Source organism: Rosa chinensis, chromosome 7 (genome assembly GCF_002994745.2).
Source record: "Rosa chinensis cultivar Old Blush chromosome 7, RchiOBHm-V2, whole genome shotgun sequence".
Classification (NCBI taxonomy): Eukaryota; Viridiplantae; Streptophyta; class Magnoliopsida; order Rosales; family Rosaceae; genus Rosa; species Rosa chinensis.
The window spans coordinates 33,366,306-33,385,991 of NC_037094.1; the positions used below are offsets into that span (position 1 = coordinate 33,366,306).

The window sequence follows — 19,686 nt, forward strand, 5'->3', positions numbered from 1 at the left end:
TTACTAGAACTCCATCATTTTTTATTGGCTTACAAATTCAAGAGATGATGCTCTTAAAAACTAAAAAGTGTAGTGTGTTTTAGCTGGAAAATTGCTAAAGAAGAAAAAAGCCGTTGTATGCAACATAATTGGCTCAAAATTGCCCAGTTCCAAGCTGATGATATGCACAAGACATAGTTTTGCAACTTGAAATTTCAACCTGCTGATATGTCACCAGGTACACACCTTGCTTTTTCATGCCCTATGATTTGTGTCTTACTTACATAATTGGCTCTATGTGAAAATTTTCATGGTTGTTTGCATTTTAAATTCTATTTGATTGCTTTAGGTCAATTTCTTATAGAATCTTTCAGTTTGTCAACACACCACTCTCCCCCTCCAGGGTGGTTGAGTATGCAATTTATTGTTAGCATTTATATTAATTGTCCCTCTCTTATGGTGATGCCAATGGACACATATGTTCAATAGGTAGGCAGTCTATTATTATACACTAGAAATGTTTGCCCGCGCATTGCTGCGGGAGTTAGAATTGTGAGTGAATTGTTTACAGAAGTGAAGAGAGGAACATTGGCCTCACTTTCTATGATTCAAGTAACAGCATTTTAGTTCATTAGCACAAATAATAGATCAACAACTCTTCAAGCCTTTAAGAGCAAATTGTGGTTCTCTCTCAATTTTTACTGTCTAACCGGAGAGAGCATATATAAAGGGAGAGCAAAGGTATTTTCAAGCTTCTTGATAGCCAAGCAAAGGCATTCAGATCTTTGACAGATGCTCCAAGTATCATCATCTATTCAAGTGGCCTGTATTTTAAAGAAAGGCATGTAGATTAGAGTTCTGAACATACCTCGTTAATAAATCCTCCAAAAATATACTATACAATAGCAATCATTAGAAAAGGAGTACATCCTGTACTATTAATGCCAAAGTTTACAAATCTATAGACAACTTCTATTTGCATAGGATGAATGGTGTAGGAAGGTTCTGGAAACTCATGTAAAATGTGCAATCTGGATAAGCACACTTTACCTTTGTATTTCTCAAGTCTTCCTCTTTGTGTCTCAGTCATGACAATTGGGAAGTGAATGGATCCCTGCAAACACAGACGATGAAAATCATGAAATTAATCCATGATTTTCTCCCATTTGAAATGATGCTATCAGTACTAACTACTAAGGTAAACATAGCTACTACTTAGTGTAACGCATAAAATCACACTGAGTAAAGTTTTTTGAAATAGTGTTCACTAACTCAATCTTCTCTATAATTACCTTAGTATATCTTAATTTCCTTTTCATGATGTGACTGTGTGTTATCCACCAATGCTGAAATTCGCAGAGGGATTTTGAACTCATACATATGGTGAATGATGTCTGGGATGGTGAGGCAAGAACAAATAAAGTTACTTTTGCACCAAACGACCAATACTGCCAAGCTAATTGGACATTCAGTATTATTCTAAAACTCACTCTAACTTGAGCTCATCATGAGCAGGACATAGCAATTCAATGAAGCTCAAGCTCAAGCTTATTCCCCAATCTCCATGGCATTAACTGAAAATCCAAGGGCTGCAAAAATTGCAACCACAGTGGTAAGGCTACAAAATCTGTCATGTAAGGCATGGCATTAATGTAGCTTTGTGTGATTTGCTGGCTATTGCAATAGCAAACCAAAATGCTTGCATAGCTATGGCTTAGTTAGTATCGCTGTGTTCTTCGTGTTTGGTCTTATGCAGCTGTTACTTATGTTCGGATTTTAGAAGTTCTTGTTTCCCTTTATTAACAAACAAAAATACTTGAGAAGCTCCCAACTAATAATCATCATCAGATTGGCCACAAAAGATTGGAAATAAAATTTGATAATGTATGTCAACTAAAGAAATGTAGAACGGTCGAAAAGGAAAGGAAAAAAAACTGTCAAAAGAGAAAAGAAAAGGAAATTAACAAAAAGACTTTTCTACAGAACATTATACTAACATCATGCCCATTCAGTTGAATTTGAGTAATATCAAGTGATAAATAACCAATTAAAAAGATACTACTTACCATTCCAAAGTAAAAACATCATGGCAAGAGCTGCTACTGCAGACACTCCTGCACCTAATAATGATGCTTTTGTCAAATGTCTTGAAATTTTTCTGCACATAGGGCCGGCTGTAGTATATATATATTTTTTAAAGGGCAAGTCATTTCAGCTATTTTTATTTATATATCTACCTTTTTTTCTGCTTTCAAATAGACGCACCAAACCTCAGATCACTATGTAGAATTGTAGATACCTCAAAAAAGAATTCAGAACAATACCTCGGCCCTTGATTCTACCAGAGCGGTCTCTGAAGACTCATCACCCTTGTTGTATCGTGCAATAGTTCGCTTCATACTGTAAAAAACATCAGCAGCTATAATTTGTATAAAACAGGGTACAATTCAAACCTATACACTACAAATTAAGTTACAAACAAAAATTCAATGATTTTGCTACCTGCCAACGATCATTGATTAACTCACCTCAATGTAGATTAATTACGTTACAGAGATCAAACCATGACCACAACAAAACAATATATAGGCAGTACACCTTCATACAACAAAAAATAGCTAAAAGGAGAAAAACTCATTCATTCAAGAACAAAATTAAAGTAAATACGCTGCTTTCAAATAGAAAACAACATAAGAAAATATACCCACTTCTTTTCCATCTCTTTGAATTAACTTGATCAAATTGATTAGATTTACATACTCCTTCCAACAATCTTTTAACCAGTTTCGTTGTGCTCGTAGATGCCATCACTTCAACAATATATGTAATCCAATTAAATTTTTAGATCATCATATTGAAATAACATTCAACAAAACTTTTTAAACTGCATTAACAACTTCAACCAAACATTTATACCTGAGTCCAGAAAATTTGTAGATTTTGATCGCTCACTGTTCCCAATATCTGCACAACAAAATGAAACAAACCACAACATAAACAACAATCAAGCAAGCACGAATCTTGACAATCAAGCATAACAATGCATAACCTCAAATAAACCGAAAAAAAATAACGGGGCAATCAATAATCTGAACACAAAAGTTACATACCAGAATAACAATAGGACACCAAACTAACACCAAGCAACAAAACCAGGAATAGAGGCAAAAGAACAATCCAGATACTCCTTTGCATAGACTCCTGAAATCACAGAAATCAGAACATTACCCTATTATGCTCCAGAAAATACAAAACCCATCTGATACGGGTGAAGAGAAAATACAGAACCCAGAATTAGTTTCAATAAAAAAATTCGAGATTCAAAAAATACCTTCCCCCTGTTCTCTCTCTCTCTCTCTCCCCCCCCCCCCCCCGCGACGAACAACAAAATCCCAAAAGAAAAAAATTTTCATCAGCTCTAATCTGAAAATAGAAACCCAAACTTTATTGAATTTTGGTCGATAGCTCAACTTGATAATCTTGACGACTTAATGTTATCGAAAGGAAGCCAAACTCTATTTGATGAATGACACAACTGATGGTGATTGCAAATCTGAAACAGTGCAGAAATTGTGTTTGCCGACGCTTCCCGAAGAAACCAGCAACTGATTGAGCCACTTTATATGATGAGGACATATGATAGAAGTGTAGAGAAATCCAGAATGTGGGAAGAAAACAAATGGAGATATTATACTTGGACGAATCTGGAATTGGGGAGAAGACAAATGGCAGCGCGTAATTATGGAACATAGCAAGAGTAAAATCGTCAGTTTACTGTTACATGAATAGTTGTGAATAGTAAACTCATCTTTCATATATAGTATAACTAGAAAGTGAACCCGCGCGATGCTGCGGGAATATGAGCGATATCATTTGATTCAATGCTACTAAATTTAGAAACATTGTTTATATACATTGCTACATTATATATTATATATTGTTTTACATGTTCAAAAATCTGGTAATAAGTTAGCTAGATTTCAAAAGTTAGATATGCTAACCACAGTAGATATTTATGTACATCGAAAGATAAACTTGATAAGCCAAGCAACCAACTAACATCTTTGCAGCCAACTGCAATTGGACTCTAAATTATATTTTGCAATTGAATGATGAACACCATTGCATATACTGGTATTTATGGATTTTTTTTTTCCAAACAAATCTCTTGGTTGGTTTTGACCTGGATGTTTTGCTATCACAAATAGTTCAGGCTTGGACATTTTATCACCCTGCATGAATGCTAGTATGCCACAATCAATTTAACTCATGAATTCATATGCAATTTACTTAAAAATCATGAAAATATGCTGACCTTCGGTTGACCCTCTACATGTGCCAAGAGTGTGTATAATCGAATAGGTGTATGTAAAAAGGGATTAACTGCTTCTTTTTCCTTCTAACACGGTGACTGAACAAATGAGGTAGATATGCAGGATATAGTTAGTGTTGATGTATTTAAGAGATATCATATATTTTCATTAACTGTCATATAGGTAGATATGGACAAAGCTGGTTTAAAACCTTGTTCTCAAACTGTAAATGAAGTGACGAAATGTTCTTTATGCATATATAGTTATATGTAGACCAGTACACAATAATTTACCCTTCACACTTATTCTCAATTTACACTATCCTAAGCAAACAAAAAGCATTATTAAAAAAAAGTTCAATGCAATTACATCAGTTCATGGAGATGGGATGCATAATTAAGTAGATACGTCTATTCACATGAGCACCGAGATTGATAAAAAGATAAAGCAAGCAATTCATTGACTAAAGATAACAGGAAAAGAAACTATCCATACCTCCAGGCTGGGATTGGAAACCTGCTTTTGACAGCACACCAGATTTATTTGCAGCCAAACAAAAGTATAGCTGATTCAAGCTTCTTATTGCTAAATCCAAACCATCACCACATTCTTCCAGTGCTGTCTCCAAAAGCTAGGATATTGATACAAAAATAGTTAGCAATGTATAATGTTAACTAAATAGATATGACATAGACTTCCAAAACGTGAGAAGATACGGAATATCCCAGCAAACTAAGAACAAATACCCCAAAAGAGCATGTAACGGGAAAAATAAAAGGAAAATTTCCCAAGAAATTAAATTACACGGATGAATTAGATTCAGCCTGAAAAAGAAACGAAAATTGACTGCAAGTACAAACGAATATGAAGAAGCAATATCCGAGAAGAGTTTATGAATACTTGGGGAACAGATCAGAACAAAACCAACAAACTCAAAGTAAGTAAACCTGTGATACAGCATCAAGGGTTTTGGGTTTTGGAATAGGGCTTTGGGTTTCAAGTGTGTTAATGGAATAGGAATGTATACCAGCTACAATGAGGCTCCTTAGTAGTAAAACCAACCTTAGTAGAGCTCTGACATGTTGTTAATTTCCAGATTTCTTAAAAGAAAACATTTGTGCATTAAAACAAAACGAGCTTCAACTAAATACCAAGAAACTTGACTGATATAGATTGCAGAAGCAATCTACATGCTTCAATAAAGCAAAGTAATATGCCATTAATGCTAGCACCAACTAATGGACACAGCAGCAAAGAAAAAAAATACAATCTGGCATTTTTTTTTATATATACAATCATTCACTATGTGCCATAAATATTTATTGATATAAATAAATATGCTTTTTACTTCTGCAATCCGGAATGTCAGGATTGCAGAAGTAAATTAGTCTGCAATGTGATAAGGAGATATTGTGTTAGGTTGGATATTGGATCACATATAATGTTTGAAGAGAAATTAGTATTTTGGAAATAAAGTTCAAATTGAAATCTTGCCAATCATTCATCAAACGAACCATATATGCTGTTTTAATACAGAATCTAGACTATTTGCATGCGGAACAAATTGATATAGTCAATGATCAGATTTTGTGCTCGGCAAGTGCATCTGACAAGCTTGAGGATAACTACTTCTCCACAGTCTCTCCATTTATATGTGACATCGATTTTTTGACTGTAATATACACAACTTCGATCTGTAAAAGTTATATTTAACTCTAGGAGACTCTGTAGGACTCAACGAGTTTCCTATAGAAAATAAAAAAATTCATGAACTCTCAGAGCCTGTTACTTGAAAACATTTCATATGAAGTCTGGAATTCCATATTGAATACAACATACCCCCTAAAACTCTCTGATTGTTATGTGGCTTCTTTCTACTTCTAGTGATTTGGTTTTGCTATTCATATTTGATTGTGTACTGAATTACTGATACTCACCTTGGCGAAGGAAAGGCATAATCATTGAGGATATTTCCTCATAGAAGTAAGGAGTTGGATCCATTTAGTGTTTAGTTTCAAATGAAGATGGTCTTTCCACTTAATCCTATATTAAAATGCTTATCCTATTTAGTTTCAAATGAAGAAGGTTCTGATCGCCTCATATGGCCATGGAACAAGAATGGTGCTTATACAGTTAGATCTGGTTATCATTGGATGCACTCCAATAGACACAGAGCCATCCCTAGCTCTAGTCACTCTTCACACATAGTGGACAGAAATGTATGGAAAGTGATTTGGAAAATTGATACGCTTCCAAAAGTCAAAAATTTTCTCTGGAGAGCTATATCCGGGGCCATTCCCACCCTTCTAAATTTGTATAGAAGGAAAATCTCCTCATCACCTCTCTGCCCGATTTGTGGTGATCATGAAGAATCTATTGAACATATATCCTACTTCTATGTTCTTGGGTTGATCTATTATGGTTTGGGTCACCACTTGGTATCAAAATTGAGAAAAGAAGTGTCACAACAATAGATAAATGGCTACTGAGTTCTTACAATTTAGTATCTACACCATCAGTGTGCTGTGATGGGTGGCTTTGCTGCAGCTCCGTCCCTATTGCAGAGGCAATGGTTGTGTTGGACGGCATCAATTCTGCTTTGGAGCACAATTTCACAAAGGTTAATGTGGAATCGGACTCACTAGGAGTGATCACAGACATCAAATCAAAGAAAAAAGTGTAGAGTTTGGAAGACTTTACCCTTTAATTAATTGAAGAGATTAGAAGAAGAAGCCTCAAGTTCTCTGAAATATGCTGGGATTGGATCCCCGGAGAAGCGAATTCAGTCGGTCACACTGCGGCTTCGCTTGCCAAAGGGATGGTGGGTCTAAACAGATGGGCAAATACGCCACCACCATCCTTACTTCGAGTACTGAACTGAAGACTGATGGCCTTCCATGCCCTCCGCTAGAAGGCAATTAATCAGCTGGTTTCAATCTTGCTTTTGTCCAGTTAACTCTCTGGTACCTGGTTCAGTTTGAATTAGGTGGAGACGTCAACTCTTTTCTAATTTGTTTGTAAAACTGTTTTGGGCTTTTTCTTGGCTCTCCGAGCTCGTCCCTTAATGGAACTATCTGTTCAACCAAAAAAAAGAAAAATGTAGGACACATTCTACAACGACCTGAGGGATCATTCTCCAATATATTATTATAGTGAATCTATATTTGATTGGCTTAGAAATTCAAGAGATGATGCTCTTAAAATCTAGAAAGTGGAGCATGTTCTAGCTAGGCAAATTGCAAAAGAAGAAAAAAGCAGTTGTAGGCAACATAACTGGCTCTTGCCTCAGTTCCAAGCTGTTTTTTTTTTTTTTTTTTTTTTTAATAAAATTAAATAGAGGATTATGTGATATTAGTTCCTCTGCGATAGCCAATTTGGGGTGACTGGCACCCACCCACAATCTCGAAAGAAAGGGGGCTATCGCAACCGGGAACCCACCGCCCATCCCTCTATGTTATGTTATTAATAAAAGAAAAGAAAATACAAGAAGAGAGAGGGGACATATATGGAACACACCTATAGTTCATTAGCAACCATGCAGCAGAAACCACCATAACCCAAAAAAAAGGTGGTGGGCTGTCTTAACAGATGCATGACAGAGAGAGCACATAGAAGCAAAAGAAAAGCATCTCGCTGAAGCAAGAGATCATCTGTTAAAAGCTTACCATGAAGAAATTTCCAAAAAGTAACAGAGTTTCGAGGGCGAAAACACTGACGTCAAACCCATCTATCCCAAGGAACTATTGCTTGTTTACTCTGGTGGTCAGGATTCGAATGATCTGATTCAGGAGTTCCAAGCTGCTGATATGCACAAGAGACAGAGTTTTGCAACTTGAAATTTTAACTTGGTGCTGGATATCTATACTGTCACCAGGTACACACCTCTATAGCCTTTTCATGCCCTATAATTTGTATCTATTTACATAATCAGCTCTATGTGAAAATCTTCAAGATTAATGCATTTTAAATTCTATTCGACTGCTTTAGGTCAATTTCTTATAGAATCTATCAGTTTGTCAACAAACCAATCTCTCCCTCCAGGATGGTTGAGTATGTAATTTATTGTTAGCATTATTTATTGTCCCTCTCTTATGGTGATGCCAATGGAAATGTTCAATAGGTAGGCAGTCGATATTATACATTTAACAGTATAACAACGTACACTTTTAGATTGTTAGGATAGAGAACATTACCTACATTGTTTATGTTTATATGGAAAAGCATAATAAAGGTTGTAGACCAAGCAACATTTGAAGTGATATCAGTAATAAAAAAATGAATATAACACGCATGAGAATCAATAATACTAACATTAGGAAGTCTAGATTTCCGACACAAGATAATACCACCACAATGACCTTGGTTTATTGCATTGTTAACCTGTGGTAACTGGACTAAAACGATGATTAATGCCTAGTTTTCTTTATACACAATTCCTCTCCACTCATGCAGGGCCGGCCCTGAGGGCTGCCGCCTGAGGCAGCCGCCTCAGGCCATCGGCTCTCGGGGGCCTCCAGAATTTGGATTTTCTGTATATAAGCTAAAAATAGTATATATATTACTATTTGCTGTAATAAGCACAAAGCCGCGCGTTGCTCCAGCGGAAGGGAAGCCAAACTGTTCCCTTGTCCACCAAGGTTCGAATCACGGTCTGGCCTTCTCTCTTAAAATTTTTAGCTTAAGGGGCCTTTCAATTCCCACTTGGCCACTTCCCAGCCGCTTCACTTTCAGTTTTTTTTTTTTTTTCCTTTTTGTCTTTTTTTCTTTTTCAATCAATTATGGGAAAGTAATTGTTTTTTTTGGCCTTTTCCTTTTCCATATAAACTTTTCCTTTCCTTTCCTTCTTCCATATGAATAACTATTCCTTTTCCTTCTTCTTATGGAAAACTAACCTAAAAATTCGAGAAGAGCAAGGTTTAAGTGATGCTTTGTAAATTTAAAGGCGTGATGGCCTAGCCTCCCACTGGGTTCCAGCCATCAAAAAAAAAATTATGTTTACCTAGTTTTGTAATTCAGAATTTTATGCAAGGAATAAATATTCATATACTTTTGTATTGTTATTGATTTCATATTTACTTTTATTCAAAATACATAATTTTATACTGTTATTTGGCGCAAAAAAAAAAAATACACACACACACATATATATAGGAGGCCACATTTTAATTCTTTGCCTCAGGCCGTTAGAATCTCAGGACCGGCCCTGCACTCATGTTTATAGTTCTGTTCTTATAATGTGGCTATTTAACTAATTGATTTCAAGACTTCTACTTGGGACCAAGGTGATTGCAGACACACAGTTGTGATAAGAGACATGAGATTGCATCATACAAAATAGGGCAGCTTATCAAATACTCTTATTCCAATTGAAGCTACATGTACTACAAAGATGACTGTCTATGACAAATGGATTCCAGCAAATCCTTGCCACTTTTAAGATAATTGTTACTTCCTTCTTATCAATGTAATCTGAAACTAAATGTCTAGGTTCATAGCTATATTTAATTAAGAGAGATTGTGAGAGCATAAGTCGGAGTTGTTTACAAAATGATATACCACCGCATTGTATTGTTTTTATGTAAGGTTGGGAAGTTTTCAATATCATCTAGTTTCCATTTGGGATTTTTGGTTTCAATGAGCAGTGTATGAAGAATCTGTACAAATTGAAGGTGCAACTGTAATTGGGACTTGGGAGTTCTCCTGTTCTATCCAATGTAGAGCTCCATTGACTAAGCACCCACTCTCATGCAATCTAACATACTTGAAGCCTTCTACATTCCTGCATAAACCCGATTTAAGTGTAAAAATTGCATCAACGTACCCAAAGAACCAGAAAAGATGGAACTGAAGAATGGAAACTATTACATGCTAATTGCATCAACCGAGAGGAATGGGTTTAATGTTCGTAAATATACTTTGTATCATTTTGAGATTTCTACTTTTATCACCTTCCAATCCAAATTGTTTCCCCCTTTGATAGTTGAGGGTTAGAAATTGATAGTCCATCAAAAGTAGTCTAATACAACTATACAAGTACAAGGATGTAAGTTTTGAATAATTAAGACTAGCTAGCTGCATAAATCTTGAGATTAGTTACCATGCATCTGCTAACTTCTTGCGGTGACATCAAGAGGAACAAAACATTTCCTCACAAATAATGTTGCACCTACTGGTTCACAAATTTAACCAATTGCATGTAATTAATACGATTTGGAGTCTAATAAAAGCTTTTATCCATTTAGTTGAATATGAAATGTAGACTTTTTTTTTCATTTTTAATGAAAGTCTGAAGATTTCATTAATATAAGACTTTCTTACAAAAGTGAGAGAACGCAAAATATATGTGGCCTCGTTAAAACCTTTTCCGGGTAAAACCCGATTGGATAAAACCCCGAACAAAGGAAAGAGTACCACGTGTTTTATATACAGAAAATTAAGACAAAATTGACTGACATTGTTGTCAATTCACCTTAACAGCTAGGCAATTAAGAGTTTTTCATGCCAATGTCGATCAGCTACGAACACCAATATTGCATTTCACTCCAAAAGAAGTTGTTTTCCTCAGGACTAAAATTGATCGACTCCAACAAACCTGAACAATCTTTATCAGCTGTCTTTTGTTGCTCATCAGTTGGGACCTCCACCAAAGACTCAACCCAGTATGCACCATCCTGAAAGCCAATCGATCCTCCACAAACATTATTGCTTCCAGATGGATCAATAATGCAACCATTTTCCGAGGATAAATATGGAATATCATTGCAACCATCATAGGCCGCAGACATGGATGATGTGGGAGCATAAAGAAGGGTGTTGTTTACCACGTCTTCAGCCACATCTATATTACTACTCACACCATTAAGAACTGGTTCTTCCTTTTCTATACCCATTTGTTCTAACATTTCCTCCAAGAGAAAATCTTCCTCCTGCAGCATATTAAATATCCCAGGATCGTCTCCAAATGAAGGGCCTGCCTGCACCTCGGCTGCTAATGGTTGCTGTCCACCATTTTCCTCAAATTGAAAGCCAATTGCGTGAGCTTCTGAGGGTGCATTATCATCTTCAAAGCATTCCAATGGCTCTTCTAGTTCAGCTGCGAATGCAGCATCATCTTCTGATGACATTGTTAATGGTGCATTATCATCTTCAAAGCATTCCAATGACTCTTCTAGTGCAGCTGCGAATGCCGCATCATCTTCTGATGGCATTGTTAGTGGTGCATTATCATCTTTAAAGCATTCCAATGACTCTTCTAGTTCAGCTGCAAATGCAGCATCATCTTCTGATTGCATTGTTAGTGGTGCATTATCAATGGATGGCACGGTTCGTTGTCGCTTCGCTTGTGGCTCATGGAACTCTTCCTGCTCCATGTTCGAGTTTTCTCCATCATCAAAGGCATAATTGTTATCAAGAACCTCTTCCTCTTCACGTTGCTTTCTCTTCTTTTCGATCTTGGTTTTGGGTTCACCATTCTTTCGTAGTAGACAAAGAACATAGTCTTTCACCTTATGTTTCTTGTCTCTCAGTGATTGATCGAGGTAGAACTCATGCAAGATCCAACAGCCGTTGTGCACCGAGTCTTCGTTCTTGTAAGTATATCTTTTCTTCAAGCCAACAAGACGACCAGTTTCAACAGATCGTACTGGCTTGCCGGAGTCGTCGCCTTTCCAGGCGCCACTTCCAACATTTCGGCGTACACGCTTGTCTGTGGAACTCATCTTCTTACGTTGGGTGAAGAAGTAAATGTCCTTGTTGAGCCTCAAGTCGTGTGGTCTTCTGGTCTTGAAGGCCTCCCATATCTCCCAAGGTTCTTGTTGACTGTAGAGGTCGCAGTCGAACACCACGCGGTTTCTGCCGGGCACGTTCTGTCCGCTCAACATGGGCTTGAGGTAGAAGAGAACTAGTTCATCGTCCATGGGGCAGAACCTCTGACCAGGAAGTTGATTGCCTCTGCTATTCTCCATTGGAAACTCTCGCTGCATGTTTCTCTTGCTTTTCTTGGTTTCGGAAAGAATTGTTTATGAAAGAAGACGAGTAGCTAGCTGGGGTTTTAATGAATCGGTTTATAGAAACTTATGGCTAGGGATCCAGATGACTTTTGCTACAAAGAAGATATGAGTAGGTTTCAGATGGTTCAATTTATAGAAAATGGCTTGGACGCTAAGGAACCTACTTGAAAGTAGCGTTTCTTTCATATATTATATTACGTGGGCCAATTGGATTTCCAAGTCATAGACTGTGATGACCTGGATTTCTGTTATTTAATTTGGTAATTAATAATAGACCAGTTGTACGAATAATTTTTATTGTGCTTTATTCGTAAGTTTTATGTGAAGTGGAATGGTTTTCGTACATATAATTATTCGAATTTCACAGTTTAGGGGGTCGTGTGATGTTTGACTTTTTATATGTTGGGATTCTAGGAAAACTTCCTTCTCGAGAGTTGTAGAGTGCATTGATACGAGTTCATGGACATGTGGTTCACATCAATCGGAGTTCGTATGAGAAAGTTATGGCTATCGGAAGAAGTTTCTATTTTAGTATAAATATGGAAAATCAGAAAATGAATTCATAATTCCACTTTCCATTTCCGGAAACCATTTTTCTCTCTCTTTTCTCTCTCGGTTGACTCCTTCAGAAACTAAACCTTCAGTCTGACCCGACCCGAACCCGGCGACCAGACCCGACTTTTCAGGCGAACTCTAGCTGTGAAACTTGGTCAGCAGATTCGTCTCCTCCATCTGGTCGTCTCTGTGACATCCTATAGCGGCGATATCCACCGTGTACGGCATAGCAAGGCGGTGCAGTTTGGTGTTTTCGGACCCGACTGGAAAACGTAGCTCCGGCAACGGCACGGCTTCAAGTTCTTTGGCTTCGTGGGAGCCTTCTGGATCGATCTATGGTGTTTGTTTGGATCGATTTACGTGGAAATCGGTTCAACTCGGATTGAGCAAAAATCCAAAGCTTGTGAGGTAGTTTTCGACCCTTTTTGCTTGTTTTCTGACTCCGAGCTAGTTATGAAAATTCACAAGCATGCTTAGATGAATAGCTTTGATGTTGGGAGTTTTGTGAAATATTGAGTTTTGGCCGGCGGCGGTGCGCCACTGTCTGTGGCAGCGTTCTGATGGCTTTCCGACCATGTAGGGAACTGTTTTTGGGTTGTATATGTTCTACTCGTTGATACAAGCGTTTTGATATATAATATGTAAATTTTGGAGTTCGTATGGATTTGTTATGATTTTTACGGTTTCATATCGATTGTGGAAGTATTCCGGAGACTTTGGGAGGTTTCGGATGTGGTTTTTCCTCGATTGGCGCCACTTTGGGGATTTTAGTTCAAAACAGGGGTTTCGAACTTAAATCAAATGTGAATCGTTACTAAGTTGGAACCGTATGTGATTAGGTACTTAATGAAGTATCTTGGATGGTTATTTTGTGGATTGACTGCTTTGTTCTATATTGAAGACGCAACAAGAGTTTCGAGGTGAGTAATCTCACAAAGTTCATTTACGAACGGAGTTACCATTATTGTTTTGACGTTATTTATTTAACTGCAAACTATAGTTAGTATTAGTAGGCATTCCCTAGCGAATGACTCTGTGTGTGTGTGTGTGTATATATATATATATATAGGGCTTCCACTAAGGGATCCCTTTTTTTGGTTTTTTATAGGGATAGACATTAGACCAACTTTTAGATCATATTTTCACATCTTAACCGTTCAGTTTTTAGGTCCTAATGTATAAATCACTTCTGAAAATTTTTAGCCAAATTGGTGATCGTTAAAGCATCCAAAACTGCAATTTACACGAACGGACCGAATCTGTTGAACCGGAACTGTTCGTGTTTATAATGGTTAATTGCAGTTTTGGATGCCTTAACGATCATCAAATTAGCTGAAAATTTGCAGAAGTGATCTATACATTAGGACCTAAAAACTGAACGGTTACGATATGAAAATATGATCAAAAAGTTGGTCTAATGCCTATCCCTATAAAAGACCAAAAAAAGGGATCCCTCACTAGAAGGGCCCTGTGTGTGTGTGTGTGTGTATTCTGGTGGATGATGTGTGATGAATAATATGCATGATAGTGTTCATATTATTGTTGAATGTGACTTTTCAGGAAACAATATTGTGGAAAAAGTTGTTTTCTATTGTTTGAAAAGTATTGAGCTTGATGTTACATTTTTGAGTCAAGCGTGACTCATTTTAGATGTATTGGTCTTTGTACCAAGGGTCACAGATGGTGAGCAAGGATTGGGAAAGCCGAAACTAGATGTTTGTAACGTTTCTAGGTCGGGTGTGACCTACTTAATGTTTGACTTTAAGACCAGACAGGGTCTAAAGATCATATTTCACTGATGGTGACAGGTTGCAGATGGTGACCTTGATGTTTGATTTTATGATCAAACGGAGTCTGAAGATCATATGTCACAGATGGTGACCTTAATGTTGATTCTAAGACCAGACGGGGTCTGAAAATCACATGTCACAGATGGTGACCAAGGTAGGAAATAAGTAATCATGTTTGTGGCTGGACAAGTGGTTACTATTTCAGTAGAGCTATAGTATGTCTGCCATTATAGCTTATGGGGGTAACGGTCGAGGTTGCTGGAGACTCATAAGTATGTAGTTTAAAGGAGAGTTCCGAGAGTATTCTTCTTTTATTGTCTAGATGAGACTTGAATTGCTTCTTAATGGTTAAGTTAGCAAATAGAACATTGTCACAACGGTGATTTATGTTGTCTTTTCGATGGAAAGGTTATGGAGTGTTAGAATGAATCATGGTTGCATGGTTTCCTTAAGCTGATTTGTGTGAGATGTTGATTGATGTTCATGAGTTATTCATATGAGCTTTCATAAGCTTACCGGATTTGTTGTGTGGAAACCCGGTGCACCATTCTATGGTGTAGGGGTTAATCCTACAGGTTAGGGTAATCGTGGCTGAAGCTGAGGTAGCTTGTTGGCAGCTGAACGGGTAAGAAGCAAATTTTGTTGGATTTGCCATTGTTATGACTTCCGCTATGTAGTAAGCTCTGAGGAGCATCTACGTTTTATTTTGTGATGACAATTTAATTCGTAAGTTGTGTAATATGTGACTCTGTGGAGCGGGTCAATATTTGAAATTGTGGGTTCAGGGCATCAATATGTACTTGCTGTAAAGGGAAGATGTCTCCATGTATTTTGTATTGATTGCTGAACGATCGCGCATGTATAATTATGGGATTATATATCAATTTTTATTTATATTAAAAATCAGGGACGTGACATAGACAGTTTCTATTTTTCTTCTCGTGCAAACTCTTGCTGCATGTTTCTTTCTTTTCTTGATTTAATAGCCAATGATACATCTCAACTAGAAATCGTTTCTTTTGATTTGGCAGAGGAAAAATTTGAGAAGTTATCCATATTGTGTACGGAGTAATGTTTAATAATTGGAACTATCAAAAATATATTGTCAGTACAATCAAATCTATGCCAATAACAATATGGGTGATGATTAATATGGGATCGATAAACCTTGGATTAAGCTCATGAACATTATACCAATATTATACCTTACAAGATCTCTCTAATGTAGGCCTTAGCTCATCGTGTGATTCCGGCTGGAAAGGACTCTGTAATATATGATCCCACAGAAAATAAATATAAGGAATATACGTTTTTCATATGAGTACGCTATAAATAGATGGGTAGTATCAAATTTATCGATTTTCAATTTCGATTTTTGGATCGCACAAAATCTTTATATGTCTAATAATATAGTCCAACATGTTTATTAGTTATGTTGAAAAGTATGCATTCCTTGAGCAACAGTGTGGAGGAAATAATTAATTGACTGTTGAATGTTATCGTGATAAAAAAAAGTTGTTATGGTCAAAATTTCAGCTATTTTGCTTTGTCGTTTGACCCTCAATCTATTAGGTCCTAAACCCTAAATACCACATAAAACTAATGTAAAAATACTTCTCAAAATATCTCCTAATGGTTCAACTCCTCTTAGGGAAGTATAAGCATATAAATAGTTGACCGCTTTGTTTGATATCGAAATGACGGCGGATCAGATTAATTTTTTTTACTTTCGTGGGTATGAGCTATATCAACTAATGCAAAATTTTGGGAAATTTATCTCCTCATGGTTCAGCTCCTCTTAGGGAATTATAAGCATATAAATGGTTGACCGCTTTGTTTGATCTCGAATGACGGCAGATCGGATTAATTTTTTTACACAGTATCTATGAGTACGCTATAAATAGATGGGTAATGTCAATTAAATTTATCGATTTCCAACTTCGATTTTTTGGATTGCAAATTTTTTTTATATGTCTATAGCTGTGGTCTAACTTAATTATTAGTTGTATAAAAAGGTATACCTTCCATGATCAATGTGTAGGAAATAGAATTTATCAAAATCAACAGTTAGATGTTATCATGATAAGAAGAAATGGTTATGGTCAAAATTTTAGCTATTTTCGTCTTCGTTTGGGTCTCGATATTCTAGGTCAACCCTAAACCCTAAATATCACATAAAACTAATATTCTCATAACCGCTCACTTGCAACTTCTTTTTTCGATCTGTCAGCTCTCACACTTTTGGGGGTATGAGCTGTATCAACTAATGTAAAAATTTTGAGAAGTTTATCTCCTCATGGTTCACCTCCTCTTTGGGAAGTATAAGAAAATAAGGGGTTGACCGCTTTGTTTGATGTCGAAATGACTGCGGATCGAATTAATTTTTTGAGGTATTTCGATCCAAGTCTTTTTTGTTATATAAAAGTTGGATGTAGTCCGCGCATCTTTTCTTGTTAATTGCGGTCCATTTGCTTTTTTTAGTTGTCTATTTTACCCTTAGAACCAAATAAAGTAAATAATTCCAAATTCATTAATTAAATCACAATTTTAAATTTCAAATTCAAATTCCAAAATCTAGAATTCATCCATGAATAATTTTTAGACATATAACATTAAATGCATTCCTATGAAATCAATATACCTAAGATATAGGTAAATTTTTTTTTTTTTTAAAGGATTTGATGTTATTAGATATCAAAGCCATAGGAAACAGACCAGAGTCTAACAGAACTTACATAAGAAAAACCAGGACAAACCGGATAACCTATCTAAGCCACTCTAAACTCATTAAGATCTAAAGGGACGCTCGCTGAACAACAAACCTAATTAAGCTAAGCAAGAATAGTCTCACTCTCTAAGGAATAAATATTCATCTAGTCTAATCTGTCAGTCACGCAATTGTGGTACAAATATCAACTAGAAACATCTTAGAAAAGCTTATAGAAAATACCCCAACTTTAAAAGGCTTGAGTCCAGAATGTCTAGAAGCTTGGGGGACTTAAGAAAGTGCAAGTACCTTCCCCGTAGGGTTGGAACCAGCACCATCTGCAGCCTCCTCAGTAGCCAACAACCTCGGCATTAGGTTGCTCCTTGATCTCTTCTTGAGAACCTGCAGCATATAGCCCTCAGCTTCAGATTTCAGCCACATAGGCCCATTCCTTGCCTTCAGCCCAGTCCTTGCCTTTGGCCCATTTCCTGCCCTAGGCCCAGTCCTCGACCCGGCCAGAAGCCAGTCCAGTCAAGCTAGTAGTCAACCCTAGTTCAAAACTAGGGCTTCCATCCGTTTTTTCCGGATCGTCTTCTTCCTCTCGACGTACACTGATCTCCAACATACTAGTCCCAATGACCAGCCCAGTCATAGCCGGCTCTCCTGCTGCCTCTACGAAGCGCGGCATAGCCGCATAGCACGATGCCACTGAACACATCAGTAGCCCCGACTTGAGAGTTCAATCTTGGTCAGCTGAAGCCGCCACACCAACTCAGATTCCAGTCGCGCCGATACCAACGCTGCGGCTTCGACCCGATCCAGCAATGCACATTCATAAAACCACCCTCAGTCGAGCCTTGACTCAACTGGAGCCTTCGAAAAGATTTTTCGAGATTCCAACGTCGTTGCAAAGAAGACCACGACCTCTCCAAGCCCACGCCATCGTTCACCCGCCTCTGTCTGGTCAGGAGAGCACGACGCTCCCAGCCGCCAACGTGAAACCTAAGTTTCGCCTGCTCGGGTAGCTCCACAAGTTTTGGAGGCCCTCTCATCCTTTCTCCTAAGATATAGGTATTGAATACTTATATACCTACATTATATGATGAAAAACTTTAGAACAAAAATTTAAACATTATTTTTATTTTTTATTGAGAAGAGTAGAGAAGAAAAGAGAAAACTTTTTATTTATTTTATTTTATTTTATTTTAGAAGAGAAGAGAAGAGAAGAGAAAAATTTTCATTAATCTTATCTATTTTTTTTTTTTTGTTACGAAGGGCCAAAAGCCTGAAATACTAACTAAGTAAGAACAATTCTCGGTTTCAATAGACCCTCTTTATCTTTTAAGAGTCTTCCCTTGATACAATCAGGCGATTCCTCAAAAAAGTGTTGTCCCAAATTCAATCTATTACAAATATGATAATGACATCATAAAACCTCAACTACTAGATCGAGAAGATGACCTACTCAAACCCCAAATGCATAACCGGCGCAGTCATAGAAACCATGAGCTGATAGAGCCCAACCTCTAACCACACTAATCGCCGTTGTAATTGGGCTACATAACATTATCTTACTCCAGGAGTCTCGAATCATCCTTAAAGCCAATCTCAAGAAGAAACCTACCCTCTTTCGCACCGTATCCTGAAACCGCCAGAAAACATGCAAGTGCAGCTCCCTATTAAATTGAAAATGGAAATCAATAAATTTGACATTATCTATCTATTTATAGCATATTCATAGGTACTATGTAAAAAAATTATTTGATTTAAGTCCAAAACTCACACCCCATAATGGATGTAGTCCGGATGAATTTTTTTATTAATTGCGGTCCTATGACTCACCTGCCATGTTAGATTTGTTTCCTTTTCTATCTTGCTGATTCAATGCCTAAATTTTTCATTCCTAACATACCCTTATTTAAATATTCTACACAATAAACAGTAAAAATCAATTAATCCTAAATTATTGCAATCTTGTTAATGTAAGATTAGCAAATTTAATATGTTGATTTTAATTAACATTATTAGATCCTTGATTGAATTCAAAAGAGAAATCTTTATATATTAAGACATTATTTTTCCTTGCTATTGCCTATTACATATTGTCTCATTCTCCTTCTTATTCTTCTTCTTTTCTACCAAATCATCTCTTTTTTCATCTCCTTAATCCGTGCATTTCTTCTTTCTAACACATACTTCTGATTTTTTTGTTTAGGTAAAATTTGCCATAGAATTTGATCAGACATTTTTATTTCACATTTACATGCCTTATTTATAGGTAAGATTTCACAAGTTTAAAAAATTTCCAAGTTTCTCTGTATCTCTATATTTAA

At 36.8% G+C, this 19,686-nt stretch overlaps 2 protein-coding genes and 1 long non-coding RNA gene across 17 annotated transcripts; all 3 read right to left on the reverse strand.

Moving 5' to 3' along the window:
- Positions 1-491: 491 nt before the first annotated feature.
- Positions 492-3,641, reverse strand: LOC121050803. 15 transcript variants are annotated; one of them, XR_005803939.1, is made up of 10 exons: positions 3,311-3,346; positions 3,090-3,180; positions 2,896-2,943; positions 2,688-2,789; positions 2,304-2,379; positions 2,046-2,099; positions 1,470-1,568; positions 1,272-1,373; positions 1,030-1,093; positions 492-803 (listed from the first exon to the last, which is right to left on the reverse strand). XR_005803939.1 is itself a non-coding variant. In XM_040511983.1 (5 exons), the coding sequence occupies exons 1-5, from the start codon at positions 3,613-3,615 to the stop codon at positions 2,375-2,377; spliced, it is 411 nt and encodes a 136-aa protein (XP_040367917.1). In that variant the 5' UTR covers positions 3,616-3,641; the 3' UTR covers positions 2,170-2,374. The 15 variants fall into 15 exon arrangements, 2 of the variants coding, with proteins under 2 accessions (XP_040367917.1, XP_040367918.1); XR_005803940.1 differs by lacking the exon at positions 3,311-3,346 and having other exon boundaries at positions 2,046-2,093; positions 3,090-3,302; XR_005803938.1 differs by lacking the exon at positions 3,311-3,346 and having other exon boundaries at positions 3,090-3,302.
- Positions 3,642-3,800: 159 nt separating this feature from the next.
- On the reverse strand, positions 3,801-4,924 carry LOC112178592. The gene is made up of 2 exons (XR_002927479.2): positions 4,788-4,924; positions 3,801-4,211 (listed from the first exon to the last, which is right to left on the reverse strand). It is a non-coding gene; the product is annotated as an uncharacterized LOC112178592 (long non-coding RNA).
- A 5,883-nt stretch (positions 4,925-10,807) lies between these two features.
- LOC112177795 (NAC domain-containing protein 17-like) lies at positions 10,808-12,274 on the reverse strand. Its single transcript, XM_024316051.1, has one exon. It carries the CDS (start codon positions 12,272-12,274, stop codon positions 10,808-10,810), a length of 1,467 nt encoding a protein of 488 aa, XP_024171819.1.
- Between the last annotated feature and the right edge of the window lie 7,412 nt (positions 12,275-19,686).

Excerpts from the sequence above, each read along its gene's own strand:
- LOC121050803 (XM_040511983.1), bottom strand. The coding sequence starts at position 3,615 with ATGTCCTCATCATATAAAGTGGCTCAATCAGTTGCTGGTTTCTTCGGG. Across the intron at positions 3,181-3,450 it reads TAAGTCGTCAAGATTATCAA|GAGTCTATGCAAAGGAGTAT; the intron begins GTTGAGCTATCG and ends CTGTGATTTCAG. Across the intron at positions 2,944-3,089 it reads GGTGTCCTATTGTTATTCTG|ATATTGGGAACAGTGAGCGA; the intron begins GTATGTAACTTT and ends TTTGTTGTGCAG.
- LOC112177795 (XM_024316051.1), bottom strand. The coding sequence starts at position 12,274 with ATGCAGCGAGAGTTTCCAATGGAGAATAGCAGAGGCAATCAACTTCCT.